The sequence below is a fragment of the Rhynchophorus ferrugineus genome, unplaced genomic scaffold (genome assembly GCF_030347505.1).
Source record: "Rhynchophorus ferrugineus isolate W39M unplaced genomic scaffold, kcgeb_rfMv2 rfM2, whole genome shotgun sequence".
In the NCBI taxonomy this organism is placed as follows: domain Eukaryota; kingdom Metazoa; phylum Arthropoda; class Insecta; order Coleoptera; family Curculionidae; genus Rhynchophorus; species Rhynchophorus ferrugineus.
In genome coordinates, this window is record NW_027472581.1 from 79,082,127 (window position 1) to 79,099,941 (window position 17,815).

Here is a 17,815-nt window from a genome sequence, read left to right on the forward strand (position 1 = left end):
CATAATATACCTATAACTATTCATCATATAATAAAAACTTATAACATCACTTATGATACAACTTTTACTCTGAAGGAAATGTTAGAGATTTTAAAAAATACTTAAATATACTTCCTTCCTGAACGTACTGATTTATACGATTGCTAAAAAAATCTATTGAGCGAAAAGAAAACTAGTATTTCTGTAATTTTTAATTTAACATTAGTTAAATCCATATTCCTTTTATACGTTTTATGAGTGCTGTTTACATATTTATTCTAGGTTTTAAAGTTTTTCATTCATAATAATTTTCATGTTGAATTCAAGAAACCATAATAAAATATTTTTTACCTATGGAAAATATACCCAATTGCAGCTAACATGTACATATACTTATAATACTGTGATATTATCGTTCTTTATGGTTACATATATTGCAGTATCTTCTAATATACTAAATAATATAAGTCATTTTTTATTTTCCTTGCAGTCACTACATAAATATAGCATACAGTAATCTTCACCAATTCTACTCACATTTTTGCTGTTATAGCTGTGGTAGAATTGCTTTTCTTATAAGAAAAAACAGAATGAAGAACATGAATGTGTTTACATAATATAAAATACCTTTGATATTATTTCCAAGGCTCTGTCAATTATATAAATTTTAACATATTTTTTATTTATAGTAGTACCCTACTAGGCGGTCCTTTTCGCATATCACACTTACCAGAACTAAGTCATATTACTCAGTATTTTCATATTATTAAACTAAATAGTTTTAACAAAAAAAAATTAACCAACTTCAAAAAATGAATAAAGAACTCACTAAAAAGTGAACAATAATCAAACTTATGTATATAATAATCGTCGTAATAACTAAATAAAAATAAACAAAAAACTTATTTAACCTATCTACTACACGTATTTTATGTTCTACTATATACACACAATTTAGCTTAATACCTACCTAAATATGTTTATCTAGTTACAATGTTATTTTAACTACTACCAACTGATCAGTTTGATGTCAGTGCCGAGCAACAAATTAGATTTGTTTTGTTCGTAATTTAATTTTGTGTATATGTCACAAAATTATATTATTATTTTTGTATTGTTTGGGCTCGGTACCGACTTCAAACTGTCGCCTACACCGTTTCTACGACACCTCATATGGTACTGACAAAACACTGACTTTTATACTGAACTACTTCCGATTTTTCGTCATATCAGTTCAGCAATAACATTATACACCAATATCTGATTATTTTAGATAAAAAATATGTGAAAACATTGTACGTGGCTTTGAAATTTGAGGTTTTCCCTCGATAGGCGGGAATACCGGAAATTTGGAAGCAACAACCTCTTGCAAATCTGCCAATTCTTGTTAGTGCGAAATGCTTTTGCACAAATTTAGCCCTAACTCTGGCAAGACTTTATGATTTCAGTGGATTCTGAATAAAACAAAACCTATCGAACGTTTATTCCTTTTTGTAGTCGTAAAAACGTATCTTAACTTTCGAGACAAAAGCGGTGAGTATTCGAGGGGAGTTACGTTTGAGCTAGTGCGCTTCCTGCTGCTCGGTCACGCCCAGCTCGATTCACTTCATGACTATTCATCGAACATATTCCGTGTGATTTTCCATTACCGTTACTTTTAATTATTAAAACATTAACTGATTAAAGTGGCAGGTAGATAGGAGGGTGTTTTGAGGAACAGAACTCTTTTGATTAAAAGGAGCTGCGAATTCTGTCGAGCGCACGTGGTTTGCGTGTTTCTTATCTGCCTGTTTCTAGCCATCTCATTTATTTTCATTCATCTATCAGCATACGTAATACAAAATATGCACAGGGTGCGACATTTCGTCTTAAAAATATTACCAGATGAAAAGTGGTAAAAATAAGTAACAGTATTAGTTAAAAGCTATTTACTATCTTTGTTTATTAACCTTTTGTATCTGGTTATTACATTTGCTGGATCGCCAGCTATACAATACAAAATAACCAAAAACGTAACCTGAATCAAATGAAGAAGACAGAGCGAAAATAACTGATATTTCTTATAGTTCAATAAGAATGATTCATAAAAAAATATCTTTTCTTATACTTATAAAATGTTTTCTTTCTTTCTTATAAAATATTATAATTATAAAAAGATAATGATTTTTGAAATTACTAAGAAATTATAAATAAGAAGCTCTGGAGGGGCCATGTTATCATCATGTAATAGATAAAAAATCACTTCAAACTATGGTGAGATTTAGAGGATATTGTAAACTGAAGGTATTTTAATTTATTTGAATTAATAGTCTCAATGAACAAGCACTCGCCTGGTAAGCTCTACGTAAGTGTATACACTTTTTTCTGTAACTGGCGTTGAATATTTTAGTCTAATATATTTTTCTTTGTATATCATTCCGAGACTGAGAAATTGATCCCCATGAAATTAAAAATCAACAATCAAACATGTTACAATAATAAAAGAAATGCTAATAATCCTTAAGTACTGGAAACTCATTTAAGAACTAACAAAGACAGGACTTGATATTATTTTATTTACAAAAAGTCCAGAAACCATATTTGTATATGTCATTCATCTGTGTCTCCAAACAAAATCTTCATCTTGCAGACTACCGTATTTTTCACCTGAAAAAAGTCACCAGTTCATCATTATTTTTTCATAACTATAATTTATTTACCTATGATCTTTTGTTTGTTTCACTCCTCCAATTTCAAAGTAGTAGTCATTAGATCATTAGGGTGAAATTGGTGATTAATGTTATATGTTTCGTTTATTCGATTCAGGTCAAGTCTTACTGGTAAATTTGATCTTTTTAAAGTATCGTTCCTCACTGCTCTTGCATCCTGCTAAATCCTACCTATTTTTTTCTATTAACTTTCATCAGTTTTACCTCAACAAGTAACAGGTCAATTCAGAAGTCCCCGGCCTGACACATAGATGGTGCTACTAGAATTAAATCCATATGTTTTTTAGTTAGCCTTAACCCTCAAAAGATGCATGTATAAATTTGACAGCTGTCGGATCATTAGTTTGTGAATTATAGGATTTTGAGTGAAGCAACTTTTGTTATTGTAAAAAAAATGGATAAAAAGGAATTACGCAAAGAATGGTATGATAAGTTTAGACGTGGCGAAATGATCACCGAAGACGGTGAACGCAGTTGACGCCCAAGAGAGGTTGTTACCGACGAAAACATAAAAAAATCCAGAAATTGATTTTGAACGACCGTAAATTCAAATTGAATAAAATACCAGATACTCTAAAGATGTCAACTGAACGTGTACATTATATCATTCACGAATATTTGGGTATGAGAAAGCTCTGTGCAAAGTGGATGCCGCGCAAGCTCACTTTTGACCAAAAATAACGACGAGTTGATGATTCGTAGCAGTGTTTGAAGATGATCAAGCGTAATAAACCCAAGTTTTTGCATCGATATGTGACAATGGATGAAACATGGCTCCATCACTTCACTCCGAAGTCCAATCCACAGTCATCCGAGTGGACTGCACACGATGAACCTGCTCCAAAGCGTAGGAAAACGCAACAGTCGGCTGGCAAGGTTATGGCGTCTGTATTTTGGGATGCGCATGGAATAATTTTCATTGACTACCTTGAAAAAGGAAGGATCATAACAGCGACTACTACATAGCGTTATTGGGCCGTTTGAAAGACGAAATCGCCGAAAAACGGCCGCATTTGAAAAAAGTGCTGCTTCACCAAGACAATGCACCGTGTCAAAAATCCATGAATTTTGGGCTTCGAATTGCTTCCTTATCCATCGTATTCTCCAGATCTGGCCCCCAGCGGCTATTTCCTGTTCTCAGATCTCAAAAGAATGCTCGCTGGGAAGAAATTTTCATCGAATGAATAGGTGATCGCCTAAACTGAGGCTGCCAAAAAATGTGTTTTACTATGGTGTGTCGGGGACTTTTCAATTGATCTGTTACTACCAACTTCACCTATAAAAGAAAAATTAAATCGTTACTAAAATATATCATGATTGAAGTAAATGTCTAATTTTTGTAAGTCGCCGCAATTTCTGCTACTATTTTTGATGAACAAACCCCAGTAATGAATTGACTACTAAACTGATTAGCTTTTGGTTGACACATTTACCAACCTAAAACGAATGGATGATTAATTACAACAAAATGTGTATAAACGTTTTAGTTACCTTTACAATTGTATATTATTTCTCTCATACCCTTTGCATCGTTTTTATTTGAACAAAAAGAATAATTTTCTTGTTTGCTTCTTGTTATCGTTTTGAAATCTCCAGCTATGTCTCCAGCATAAATTAGGCGCATTACTTTCAAGGTAGCGGCTAGGACGGAAGACCAGAACGTTAAAAATCAGTCGAATGAACTAGTAGAACCGAAAATAGTAACTAAAAGTAAACGACTGAAACAGTCGATAGTAAATAGTAATAAAATCAGTCAGGCCAAAAATAGCGATTGAAAACAGTTACTAGTAAAAACAGTCGAACCAAAAATAGCGACTGGAATAATCGATAGTAAAAAGTAGTCAATTACTGAACAGTCGATAGTCGATTTCAGTCGATTGTTTCCAAAACTAATACTAATGAATTAAAACATGAAAAAATATAGTAAGGGTATAAATGATAATAAACAAAAAATAAAGAGAACTAGTCATAAAACACTATATCAATATGTCAACGATAATTCATGAAACTTCATCGCACCCTGTAGTCGCTTTATCTATAATGTTATTCACCCTAAGCGGGTGGGGCTCTTTTATCATCATATGCTATATGCAGTTTGTCGCCAACACATATGTTTTCTTTCGCATCAAGCACTCTAACGAGATTAAATCCTTTTTCATTTTGGATAACGTTATTTTATGTCTCACAAAGAAGAATTTTCATTTATCTTGAAATTAATTTTCAGATGGGAAAGCTATAACGATCGACAATGTGGAGAACACCCAGTACACTCTGAAGGACTTGGTGCCCGGAGCTACATATCAAGTACAAGCCTTTACAGTATTCGAGAATAAGGAGAGCGCAGCTTACACGTCAAGAAATTTTACCACCAGTAAGTTTTATATAAGGTGATTTTTCTTTGTGCAGAAATTAAACTAAAAGATAAACATACTGATATTTAAATTATACTGCTTGAGGTCATAAATGGAGAAACTAAAACTGAAAATTAGTTATTTTTTTAATATTCGATCGTTAATTTTTTTCCAGCACTTAATTAATTTGCTTAATAAATGTTGCGATATTTTGGATCAAGCTTATGACATTGCAGCCAATCCATATTACTGTTGTCTGACTCTTTAATAACCCTATGGTGGCCTTGTCATACGTCATTTAAGACATCTTTTATTACTTTGTTTTTAACAATGGAATCATTATCATGTTGATAATTCTGCATCAAAAGTAAATAGTCTTCAACATAGGGCAACATACTTCGTAAGATATATAGGGCGTTCATTCAGACAATTCATATTTTAAATTTGGATTGCTTTGCAGAAATTATTGTGGGGTAGTGGGTAGTGATCTTGATCAACGCTCGATCCACAACTGTATCATAGTTCTCCATACTTGTTTCAAGAGTATGGACAATTATTCATTTCGTTACAGATCATTTCATTATTATCATTACAGATTATATTATTATCGTTACAGATCATTCATTTATTACAAATCACAAAATTAAATTACTCAAAAGCTGATTATGATATTAAAGAAAAATTATTATGTTTTATTTCAGCAAGGAAGTTTCGTATCTAGCATAGAAACAAAAAAGAATAAGCCAATATCTCTTTAAGATCTAACTCAAAATAAATACATCAAAATTTGTCATATAGTGTGAAATGGGTGAAAAACTTTTGTACTTAAATGCATAAAATAAAATGCGCTAAAATTACGATAATCTTTACAACCAAATGGTTTTGTGCAATTTATTTTTATAGACTCCATAATGCTTTCAGTTGCTACAACTGCCTCACTCCATGGCTGGAAAAGCACCATCAGATCGTTGATCGACTTTGCTAAATGCAGATTTTATATATTTACGATTGAACACTTTGAACATTTTCCGTTAGTTGAACACGGTATTACCCACTTTGTTGCGTCTAGTTCGCATAATTTAAACTTACTTTCATGAGAGAACGAGAACATGGAACATGGAAAAATAACATTATTCTCCAACTGTTGTAAATGTTTTCATACACAAAGTTCTAATCACCATATAAGGTTTTTCGAAGTTGCAATTTTTGTCATGTCACCACAACGACATGTAGGAATAAAGCTATCAGTCAAAAGTTATTAAGTTTTGAAAATGGAGACGGAGAAAAGAGCGTTCTGTAGTCTGTCAAACTGTAGTTAGCTTTATAAATGGTAGCAAGCTCGCATTGGCGTTAACGAAGGTGATGCTAAATATTTGATGGGACTGAAAAGATATTGTTCACCATTGCGTAATCATCATCACCATTCAGAAGCACGCTCCTTATATCTTGCCTCGTCCCAATAACATTTATTTCGGTCTTTGAAAAACTCTCTTAATGATGTAAATCTTGCTCCAAGAGGCTTATAATTTATTTAAAATAATTTAATTCATCTTTTCTTCCAGAAATATCAGAGTGAATGAAAAACTCTAACTGTGGGAATAATACTTATAAACATTGTTATAGCGTTAAACCGTTAAACCAATTGAAAGTTCGGTCACTTAAAAAATATCTTAAAATAATAATTAGTCGATATAATACCGGAATAAAGAGTAACCACGATTTGGAAGTATTTGATTGTACACAGCGAGGTCAGATTTTTTCGATGCTTTTCTTGCCGATGACTCAAATGGGACCTATTAATTTGTTAGTCATCATTGTCATCTGGTTATGCAATTATAATAGTCACCATTCGATTCGGATTGGATTTTTTTGCTAGTCCAAAAATAACTCTCGGAGTATATAGTTCGCAGATTTCATTTTCGTGAAACGCAATAACATCCAGTGATAGTCTTACATATATTCTTGTGGAGACTGAACATAATGCAGCAGTATGTTAGGGGCTACAATTTTTTTCAAATATATTTGGCTTAGTTTTATTTTGAGTGGAGTTTTTGAACTGTGCCGAAATTTGGAAGAACTTTTTTGTAAATTAAAATTATTGTTTTTCAAAGTTTTATTTTTATTATGACCCTTAATAGTTCAACAACAGACGAACTTTCAATTCAAACCAATTTCTTAGATCTAACTTCTAGTAATCTAATTCTAATATAATCTAATAATCCCATCATCCCTATATGCACTCCGATGGTCTTACTAGACTTCAGTGATTTTATTGCTGTTCTTAGCTCGCCTATTGTTTATTATTCATCAAGAAATAAGATATCTCAAATATTAATTATTGAGGGCGTTACTTATATATATGACCAATCATAATCACAATTAGCAATAGGGATCCTCGGAGAAAAGTTTCGCTACGTCCGATATCCAGATGGGGTGATAATCGGCCATTCAAGTAATTTAATTGGTCAATTTAAATTTCCTTTGTAGGAACCTCTAAGAAGATTTTGCTGTGAAGACTTGATTGACTCTTTGATAAAGTTTGGCATGCAATGCGACACATCACAGCCTGGACGTTGACCAATGAAATTTAAATAAAAAACAATTTAATTTCTAGAATAAGATTATTAAATAAAATTCAATGGAATACAAAAATTTTTATATTATCGACTTGGCAATATCGTGGCATAAAAGACCTACTGACAGTATAATAAAATAATTTTGTTGCAGTCTGGAGCATAAGATATTGCTCGTTAGTAAGGAATGTAAATTATCTAAAGCGCCCTCATGTTTATCCTCTTCGCAATTTCCTAAAGGCGAATGAGATGAAAAAAACTGGAATTACTAGCCGAAAATACTTCTGAAATATACTAGCCGTATATTTCTGAATCCATGAGCTCTAATAGATCTAAAACAAATTCTAAACTATCTTGGTTGAGTAGTCTTAAGCTGATATATTTATTCGGATAATTACACTTTTTTTTAATTTAATGCAATAAACCCCTTCAAGACAGTTATTAAATTTTTAATTGATGACACTTGACAAATTTGTTCTTACGTGGGCAATAAAATTTTGTACTATATAAGTACTGAATCGCTTTACACCAAAAATTCATCATGTATTGAACTTTAGGAGCTATCATTTTAGTGGAGTTGCAACTATCGAATAATTGATCCAAAAACAAAAGTATATCACCGTTTGCATAGCTTCTTTCAGAATAATCCCTTTCTTTTCTAAAATTAAAAAAATACATATTTGAATGATTATTAACATGAATAAACTTACCCCCACTTACCACAGCAAAATACACTGTAATGATCATAAAACTCTTTCATACTTAATCCAGTCAGTTTGGAATTTTTAACATTATCAAGCATTTTATAAAAAGCACCGAATACTTCTTCGGTGAAGAAAAACGATTCTATATTTATTTACTATCTGCGCATCCGGGTACACAACACTTACTAGAACGAGAATGCGTTTTACTTATTGTATTGCCTTTATGCCATATGCCTATATGCCAATGAACTAATAATTTAATCCCTAAACGTTATAAAAAGCTTAACGGACTGTTTACGTAAAACACTGAAAATAACACCTAAAACAAATAAACAATCGACACAATATAGAAACAAAATGAACGAATCAGATCCGGTTGCGGCTCTTAACACAGCGATTAACACAAGTAGTAAGTTAAAACGTCGCGAAACATTTCTCCAAAATTTATATGGTTATAAAGTTAAATATTTATTTCTCTGTGATGTTAACCCTAAATGTTTAGCATTAAAAAATTTGGATCAGCGATATCAGATATATCCGTGGGGAAACGCAAGTATCATTGTAAAGAATTTTTAATCAAACAACAGTTTTCCATTTAGTATAATTTAACTCAATAATACTAACGTATATAGATGCTAATATCATGAAACGTTCAAAACTGAATTTTGTACATTAATTCCTTTTTTGCTTGATTTAAATAAATCTGCTACCGTAGTATTAAAACAATAAAGTAATAAATAAAATAGCATTAAAATAAATATAATTAAAAATATTTTTATATTCTTTTACATTTTTTTTTGAGAACTTTAGAAATTCTGAAAACCGTTTAGTACACTTACTGCAATTATTTACTAAATTTACTAAAGGTTGTGTCATTGTAATAATCGCCTGATATCAATTTATTTTTCATTTGCAGAGCCAAACACGCCGGGTAAATTTATCGTCTGGTTCCGAAACGAGACGACTCTGCTGGTATTGTGGCAGCCCCCGTATCCTGCAGCCATTTACACCCATTATAAGGTGTCAATCGACCCTCCGGATGCCAACGATTTCGTTTTGTATGTGGAAAAAGAAGGCGAACCACCGGGCCCTGCACAGGCCGCATTCAAAGGATTAGTACCTGGTAAATGTCTTTCCATTCTCTTAGTTTTTGCAAATCTATATGGGATCTTTTAATCGTATTATTATCAGTCCTTTTATCTTGACTATGAGTTGAATTGAACCATTTGCAATCGTATTGCATATTCTTTAAGTACATTTTTGTTTTCAGTTCAGTACTAATCTTCAAAAGAAAAGAAAGCATAAGTTTATGAGTTTTTGTGCTAAGATTGACACTACTTTTGTTATTTAAAAAAAAATGTTTTAATTTTACATTGCTTCTTGATGGGAAAAATACCGTTCAAGCCAAGCAGTGGCTTGAAAAGTGTTATAAGGACTCCACTCCATCAGAAACAGCAATAAAACGTTAGTTTGTTGACTTCAAACGTGGTCGTAGAGACACCGATGATGCAGAATGCAGTGGACGTTCAAATGAGGTAGTAACACCAGAAAACATAAAAAAAATCCACAAAATCGTTTTGAATGACCGAAAAATGTTGTAGAACGATCGTTATCAAAATGGACTGCAACTGGTGATTCTAATAGAATTAGAATGATTGTGTGGCTCTTGTTGGAGATTGCGTCGATAAATGAAGCCAATTTTGAGCAAAAAAAAAACGCGTTTTCTTTGTTACGTCCGGGACTTTTCAGCCTATGTGTTATAAGGTCACATATATCTAGTAATACGAAAAACTCTCGAAAACAAGACAAAATTCAAAAATATAATGGCCCTATTGCGTTTATGACGAAATATATTCCATAAATGTCTGTGATATATATAAAGGTATATTTAAACATGTATAATCATCTTCCAGGCCGAGCTTACAACATCTCGGTTCAAACTATGTCAGAGGACGAAATATCTACACCCACTACAGCTCAGTATCGTACGGTACCCTTAAAACCTGGTAAAATTACATTTGATAAGGAGAAAATAACCACAAGTTCATTTCTGGTTCATTGGGACCCACCTAGTGGTAAAAGGTAAAACTATATAAAAATATATACTCTATATCAAGAAATAACGATAATAAATTTTTGTTCTTAATTAATTCCAGTGAATTCGATAAATATCACATATCTTTGGGAACTATTCGGAAAATACCGCCATATCATCGGCTCAGGGATGAGCCGACATTCTGGGAATTCAAGGATAACTTGGAGCCCGGTAAAACTTATTCAGTTGTGGTGAAGACTGTATCGGGCAAAGTCACGTCATGGCCAGTATCAGCTGAAGTTACCCTAAGTAAGTTATATAAAGTCAATATTGTTATTTCAAACTCTTCAACTAAAATCATACTTTTAGAACCTTTGCCTGTTAGTGGTCTCCGTTCGGTCCTAAACGACAACACCGGTACGATAAGTATTTCTTGGCAACCACACCCCAATAGTACTCAAGACAGCTTCCTAGTATCATACCATGAAGTAGAAAGTACCATAGGTATGTCCTATTTGTAAACAACAGTGAAAAAAACTTAAATACATTGGTTTGTTTTCAGGGGACAGCAATACATTAACAACAAATGAGACCACCATTGAATTAGAGTCGCTTTTCCCCGGAAGAAATTATTCAGTGACTGTACAAGCGCTTTCCAAAGAAATGAACTCGAAAGAGGAATCAATTTATGTTGTTACAAGGCCCAGCTCGCCCATCATTGAAGACTTGAAACCAATGGTAATTAAATCTGAAACACTAATTCATTTAATATAAATAAATGTAATATCGAAGTATTTTTTAAGAGAAAGAAATATTTCTTGGTACTCTTTATATAAAAAAAACCATTCAATTTTTTTTTTTAAATCAATCAGTACTTGTTCAAAAATCAATTCTAAAATGAAATGTCACAATTTTTTTAAGAATTGGAATAATTTTTAATATTGCCGAAATAATTAAACCTCTACAAACTTCTGATCTGGAAAATGCAGTGTCGAGATATTATTTGACCAAGGTTCCTGTTATAACAATAATGAGAGATATTGAACGGCGATTTTGCAAGAATGTGAAGAATTGTTTTGATGTAAAAAATATTATTTTGCGTAATACTGTCACTGACAATGAAAAATGGATATGCTACAATAATTCTAAGTATAGAAAATGCTGAGGTTTGCCTGGTCATGCATCAATATTCACGGCAAGGTCGAATATTCATGGTTCGAAGCTCATATTCTCTGTATATGGCATCAGCTTAGTGTTGTGTATAACGAGATGCTTCAAATGAAATAATTGCGAATAAATTCTATCGAATACGGTTGATACATAACAACTCGAGGAGGTACGTGTTGCAAAATCAATTAAAATCTACATACAGGAGCTTAAATAAAAGTGAGAAGTACTACTACGTCCACTATTTGCCCAGACGTATTTCCTTGAATGTCACGTGGTTTGGCTAAATATTAATATTTTGTTTATAGAATTATCTAGAAATATATATGAATAAGATAAATTATCAAAAAGCTGATAATATATAACTTTTTATAACAAAATGTATATTAAAAACTCCTTAAATTAATTAGTAACATCTTGTCTGCAGGTTGATGGTTTAAATATTAGTTGGAAATCGGACGTTAACTCCAAACAAGACGGTTACGAGATCGTATGGATAAGGAACGATACCAATGAAAGAGACTTCAATTCCACATCTAGCTCAAAAATACTACTTAAAAATTTATATCCCGGGGCGGGCTATTTAGTGAAAATATACGCCATATCACATCGTCTCAAAAGCGAGCCTCATGAATACTTCCAACCAGTTTGTAAGTTGCGCTAGCCTTAGGTCCACCGGTTAATTTTCAATGAATTACTTTTCACAGTCCCTAAACCACCAAGAAATATGACCATTGAAAAGACCACAACCAATTCGGTCATCGTCCAATGGCAAGCCCCCCTAGACTCCTTGATAACGGAGTACTCCATCAGATACAAAACAGGAACAGATAACCAGTGGATCAGGTAAGAAATATGCTCTATAACATTTTGGCCTCAACATATCACAAACGATCTTGCAGATTGCCTGCTGTTCAAAATACAGAAGCTGAAGTCACTGATATGACTCCTGGTGAAAGGTATACTATACAAGTGAACACAGTGAGTTATGGTTTGGAAAGTAATGAACCTCAACAACTTAATCATACTGTTAGGTAAGTGCAAATTAGTTATGTATTGTTTCTGCTTTAAAATATTTGTAAAAAATACAGCGATATATCTGCGATAAAATATTTTCTAAAATATTAGCAAAAAGAAATTTTTACTTTATTAGTATTTATATGACTATTACTTTAATCATAGGTATAATTATAACAAAACTACAAATATATTGTGAAAAAATCACCTTTCATTATCTACTATTTGTTTTTTTTAGACCAAATCCAGTATCAAACATAGCACCATTAGTGGATTCTAACAACGTTACTCTGGAATGGCCCCGTCCCGAAGGTAGAGTCGAAACTTATGTAGTAAGGTAAACCTATCCTCTAATCTTTGAAGCGAACGATTATCATATTATTATCTTTCCAGGTGGTGGGAGGCTACTACACCATCGCAAGTTAATAAAAGTACCGTCGATCAGAGTCAAAACGGAACTGGCTTGGTCAGATTACTGGTCGGTGATCTGATGCCTGGTGAAGAATACGTGTTTGATATACAAGCGATATCCAATGACTTGGAAAGCGACGTAACAGTGTTACGAACCCGAACAAGTAAAATGGACGAAGATATATCGTCAGCAACTACCATCAACTCTTTTTCTCCTGTTTCAGTGCCGCTTATTCAATCCGAGGTCGTGGTTGTTAATAATCAACAGTCAACAGACTCTATCAGTTTGAGATACACCCCCACACCACAAACATCATCCAAATTCGACTTGTACAGATTTTCGCTATCAGAACGCAGTACTCCCGAAGAGAAGTCTGCCAATGATTCAGAAAGACTGGTCACATTCACAGGTTTGGTACCGGGCAGGTAATAACATTTCTATTTTTGAATTTTAAGGGAATAACACATAAAAAACATCTTTATATAAAATTCGGGTTGTGTTAGATAGGAAGTAATTGTTGTTAGCATATTATATTAATTTTAATGTATATTATGATACATATGTATATTAATGTCTATATATCTGAATGCATAGGTCATTTAAAATTACTAGTGATCCCAAAGTAATTTCACCCTTATTTCTTTTCTTTCAAACCTTTTGTTAATTTGAAATTAGACAAAGTCTTTTTCCTGACTAATCCAATCTCAAAACATTTTTAAAATTATTAAGATTGCTCCTTCAAGCAGATTCTACATGAGGCGGTAATGTGAAACAAACATATTTATAGATATGAATATTTACTGACAATTTCTTCCAAACTTGAGCTTCCAAACTCTTGTTTTAGTCTAATTAAATAACGTGATAATTTTAACTCTATTAACATTTAGTAGTAACATAAGTAGTTTATTTTAATAGAAGTTTGAAGTGCAGTTTCATTTAACTTACTTTTTATAGGACACTAATTTAATGATCAATATTACCTATGTATAAACTCAGATTTACCCACAGTTTCCGGGTTTCAATAGATAAATAGAAAAAATAACATGGATTGATTCCTCTGTTTGCGTCAGTAATTTAGAAGAAAATATAATAATTAAATTGAAACATATTTGAACAAATGATCTTGATATTTTGAGTTGAATACACATATGTCTATGTTGCATAATGTTGGAACTCTTCATCATAAATTGAAAAAAGTCTCCATGTGATAATATTTCCTACTACAGTTCAAAGCGTTTAATAGAAACGGCAAATATCAGGCGTATGAAAAGTATTTATCCTTTTCAACCATTTAAATATCAAACCTGGTATAAAACTGGCAAAATTGATATTTAAATAATGTTATTCAGGTTATACAATATTACCGTTTGGACTGTGTCCCAAGGAGTAACTAGTCAACCTCTGCAAAGGCAAGATCGCCTGTGTATGTATAATAAAAATAAAAAACACCAGTACATACTAATGGTGTAACGTTCAGTTCCAGAACCAGTAACTGGAATCAACGCTACCTACATATCCGATACAGAAATTACATTGACCTGGACCCTTCCTAGAGGTGAATACAATGCCTTCGAGGTGCAATACATCAATTCGGAAGGCGGCTTCAGTCAAAACCTGACCTTACAGAATTCTATAGCGATAATTGATTTAAAACCTCACCGAAACTATACATTTACGGTAGTCGTGAGGAGTGGTACCGAATCGAGCATTTTACGACGGTAAATTAAATCATTACACAATATAACATAGATTTCAAAATGTATTCATTTTCAGCTCATTGCCAGTTTCGGAAAGCTTTACAACGAAAGAATCTGTACCTGGTAAGGTGGAGAAATTTGAACCCATAGATATCCAACCCAGTGATATTGTATTTGAATGGTCTTTACCTTCTTCCGAACAAAATGGTATTATCCGGAAATTTACTATCAGCTACGGGCTAGAAGTAATTAAATATTTTTCATAATTTTTAAAAATTAATCGTTATATCTCCTAGGGATCTTCGCATTTACTCTTGAAAGATTTTGCACCTTACGAATTTCGAGGTACTATAGCCAAATTATTACCCGGAAAAACATACATATTCAAGATTCAAGCTGAAACAAAGGTAAATACTACTTATTTTTAAAAGTACACTCAGTTCATTCTAATTTACTCCAGATCGGTTTCGGACCAGAAACTATATGGAAAGAGAAGATGCCGATTTTAGCTCCCCCAAAACCAAGTATGCAAGTAGTACCTACGGAGGTGTGCAAGAGTTCGACTTCCATACAGATCCGATTCAGGAAAAATTACTTTAGCGAAGCTCACGGTCCTGTAAGTTTCTTTTAACTTGATTTTGAGGTCCAAATTTACCTTTGTTGTATTTTCAGATTATTTCTTACGCTATAATCGTAGCCGAAGATGATTCTAAGAACGCGTCTGGTTTGGAGATGCCGAGTTGGAGGGACGTACAGGCATATTCCATCTGGCCGCCATACCAAGTTATCGAACCGTATTATCCGTTCTTTAACACATCCGTGGAAGATTTCACCATCGGATCGGAGACTTGCGACATACGGTAAGTACCGATTTTTGAAATTGTATAAATTATTCAAAAGCATCTTTCTCAGTCAAGTCGGTTACTGCAACGGACCTCTCAAGTCTGGATCTACATATAGAGTCAAAATCCGAGCGTTTACAGCTCCAGACAAGTTCACAGATACCAGCTATAGTTTTCCTATTCAAACAGGTATGTTAATTGAAAAATCTCCGTAATTCTTTATTACTAAATCCATAAAATTTTATTTCCCTATACACGTACATACAACAGGATTACTGCGTTTAGAAGGTAATAATGATGTAAAATGTTCAAATAATGAATGTGTTAAAGATATTTATTACTGTGCAGCTTATAATTTGATAACGAAGGTAACACTGCTAGTGAAGTTAAAGGGGACTTTTTGTTTTCATGTCCATTCTCATACTTTTAAAATAAAATGCCTTTTTCTGCTCTGTTGTTTAGTTTTTTCATGTACCAGATTGATTAAATATTTTGCTTCTTCAATTTATGTTACTTTTATCAAGGCAATTACAGAACATTGTCATAATTTTATTCAAGACATGGAATTTTTCAGTTCATATAGTAATATAGCACATACATTAAATCAATCGCAAGATCCTTCATCAAATCCGCATCAGACTTTACTCATATCGATATTTTCTTTAGTTTTTTCCAAATAACGTAACCTACTTCAACATCAAACTTATCAGATATCTGTATTGTATTAAGCATAGGTAGGCACATTTAACACAAAAGTTAATTTTGTTAATCGCTAATTGGAAATTTTAACTGTTAAAATGTAAGTTAATCATTCATGGTAAATAAAGCGAAAGCATGTAAGTAAATTAATTATTATTAAGTCATTAAAAACACGGTGTATGTTACCTCTAAGATAAATATCATAATACTATCTTATATCTTATGTGTAATCTGGTATAGGCTACAATTTCCATCAAACCTTGATATCTTCATAGAAATAGAATAAACTTTTTGCTAAACAGTAATGAAGGCGAACTATTGATCCTTCGCCGTTTTAATATTAAAAATGAATTTACAATATAAAAAGTGAATCTATTGTTTATTGAATTTATTGTTCATAGATCAAGACAACACTCCCATTATTCTGGGCGTGGTAATACCCATCATACTGATTTGCCTTCTATTCATCACGATCATCTTCATCCGACGAAGGCGATCGGCTGGCAGAAAGGGTATGGTAGAATCCAGAGCTAATGATAATATGTCCATACCCGACTCCGTTATCGAAACCAGCCGCCCTGTTAGAATCGAGAACTTTGCCAATCACTATAGAATAATGGCGGCTGACTCCGACTTCAGGTATTCATATACTTATTTTAAAATAATGTAAATTATTGCTTTAAACTTTAATAACGCATTTGTTCTTAATTGCACCTTAGTAAGGAATGGAATCCAAATAATAAGTGAGTGGCTTTTTTCAACGAGATGACAGAATGTTTAAACTTTATCTTACATAAAAACAATATTTCTTATTTGATTATAGGTTTAGTGAAGAATTTGAGGAACTGAAGAACATCGGACGTGATCAACCTAGCACAGCAGCCGATTTACCTTGTAATAGACCAAAGAACCGGTTCACTAACATTCTGCCGTATGATCATTCAAGATTCAAATTGCAACCTGTTGATGATGAAGAAGGATCTGACTATATCAACGCCAACTATGTACCAGTAAGTGTAATTTCGCTCTTTTAGCCATTGGAGTAGACTATCAGATGGTTTTTGTAGGGTTTCAATTCTCCTAGAGAATTCTTAGTTACTCAGGGACCTTTACATTCCACAAGAGATGACTTTTGGCGCATGGTATGGGAGTCAAATTCAAGAGCTATTATAATGTTGACTAGGTAAAACCTATCAATTTTTATATTATGTTTTTAAAACTATGGTTTATTTCTGTTTGTCATGCAGGTGCGTAGAAAAAGGTAGAGAGAAGTGCGATCACTACTGGCCATATGATTCCATGCCTGTTTACTACGGAGATATCTCAGTACAGATATTGAACGAAACTCGATATCCAGACTGGAATATATCAGAATTTTTGGTCTGCCGGGTAAGGATTAGTTATTTTACTCTGTACTAGATAGTTTACTTTTTTCCCCATCTAGGGTGATCAACAAAGAGTTGTTCGACATTTCCACTTCAGCACGTGGCCAGATTTTGGAGTACCGAATCCTCCACACACTCTGGTTAGATTCGTTCGCGCTTTCAGGGAGAGGGTACCTCCCGACCAAAGACCCATTGTAGTTCATTGCAGGTAAGCCCATTCCAGATTACAATTTAAACATTTCAATT

The 17,815-nt window shown here is 32.9% G+C and overlaps 1 protein-coding gene across 11 annotated transcripts in view; it reads left to right on the forward strand.

The window, feature by feature from the left end:
* The window catches only part of Ptp10D (Protein tyrosine phosphatase 10D), an 89,439-nt gene that overhangs the window by 69,028 nt on the left and 2,596 nt on the right, over nucleotides 1-17,815 (forward strand). For 4 of the 11 annotated variants that reach the window (XR_013004485.1, XR_013004487.1, XM_076396339.1 and 1 more), the window contains exons 4-28: nucleotides 1,477-1,512; nucleotides 4,912-5,058; nucleotides 9,232-9,438; nucleotides 10,229-10,397; nucleotides 10,472-10,659; nucleotides 10,720-10,854; nucleotides 10,913-11,088; nucleotides 11,945-12,167; nucleotides 12,225-12,363; nucleotides 12,420-12,551; nucleotides 12,773-12,871; nucleotides 12,928-13,109; nucleotides 13,170-13,371; nucleotides 14,296-14,369; nucleotides 14,424-14,664; nucleotides 14,720-14,888; nucleotides 14,940-15,050; nucleotides 15,104-15,259; nucleotides 15,316-15,503; nucleotides 15,556-15,674; nucleotides 16,586-16,823; nucleotides 17,008-17,194; nucleotides 17,252-17,367; nucleotides 17,432-17,573; nucleotides 17,629-17,777. Coding sequence is in view for 7 of the 11 variants with exons in the window: in XM_076396339.1 (XP_076252454.1) it covers nucleotides 1,477-1,512; nucleotides 4,912-5,058; nucleotides 9,232-9,438; nucleotides 10,229-10,397; nucleotides 10,472-10,659; nucleotides 10,720-10,854; nucleotides 10,913-11,088; nucleotides 11,945-12,167; nucleotides 12,225-12,363; nucleotides 12,420-12,551; nucleotides 12,773-12,871; nucleotides 12,928-13,109; nucleotides 13,170-13,371; nucleotides 14,296-14,369; nucleotides 14,424-14,664; nucleotides 14,720-14,888; nucleotides 14,940-15,050; nucleotides 15,104-15,259; nucleotides 15,316-15,503; nucleotides 15,556-15,674; nucleotides 16,586-16,823; nucleotides 17,008-17,194; nucleotides 17,252-17,367; nucleotides 17,432-17,573; nucleotides 17,629-17,777 (3,925 nt within the window). In the remaining 4 variants the exon portion in view is untranslated. Of the gene's footprint in view, nucleotides 1-1,476; nucleotides 1,513-4,911; nucleotides 5,059-9,231; nucleotides 9,439-10,228; nucleotides 10,398-10,471; nucleotides 10,660-10,719; nucleotides 10,855-10,912; nucleotides 11,089-11,944; nucleotides 12,168-12,224; nucleotides 12,364-12,419; nucleotides 12,552-12,772; nucleotides 12,872-12,927; nucleotides 13,110-13,169; nucleotides 13,372-14,295; nucleotides 14,370-14,423; nucleotides 14,665-14,719; nucleotides 14,889-14,939; nucleotides 15,051-15,103; nucleotides 15,260-15,315; nucleotides 15,504-15,555; nucleotides 15,675-15,755; nucleotides 15,774-16,585; nucleotides 16,824-17,007; nucleotides 17,195-17,251; nucleotides 17,368-17,431; nucleotides 17,574-17,628; nucleotides 17,778-17,815 lie in introns of all 11 variants that reach the window. The other 7 variants (XR_013004486.1, XR_013004488.1, XM_076396340.1 and 4 more) reach the window with 3 other exon arrangements.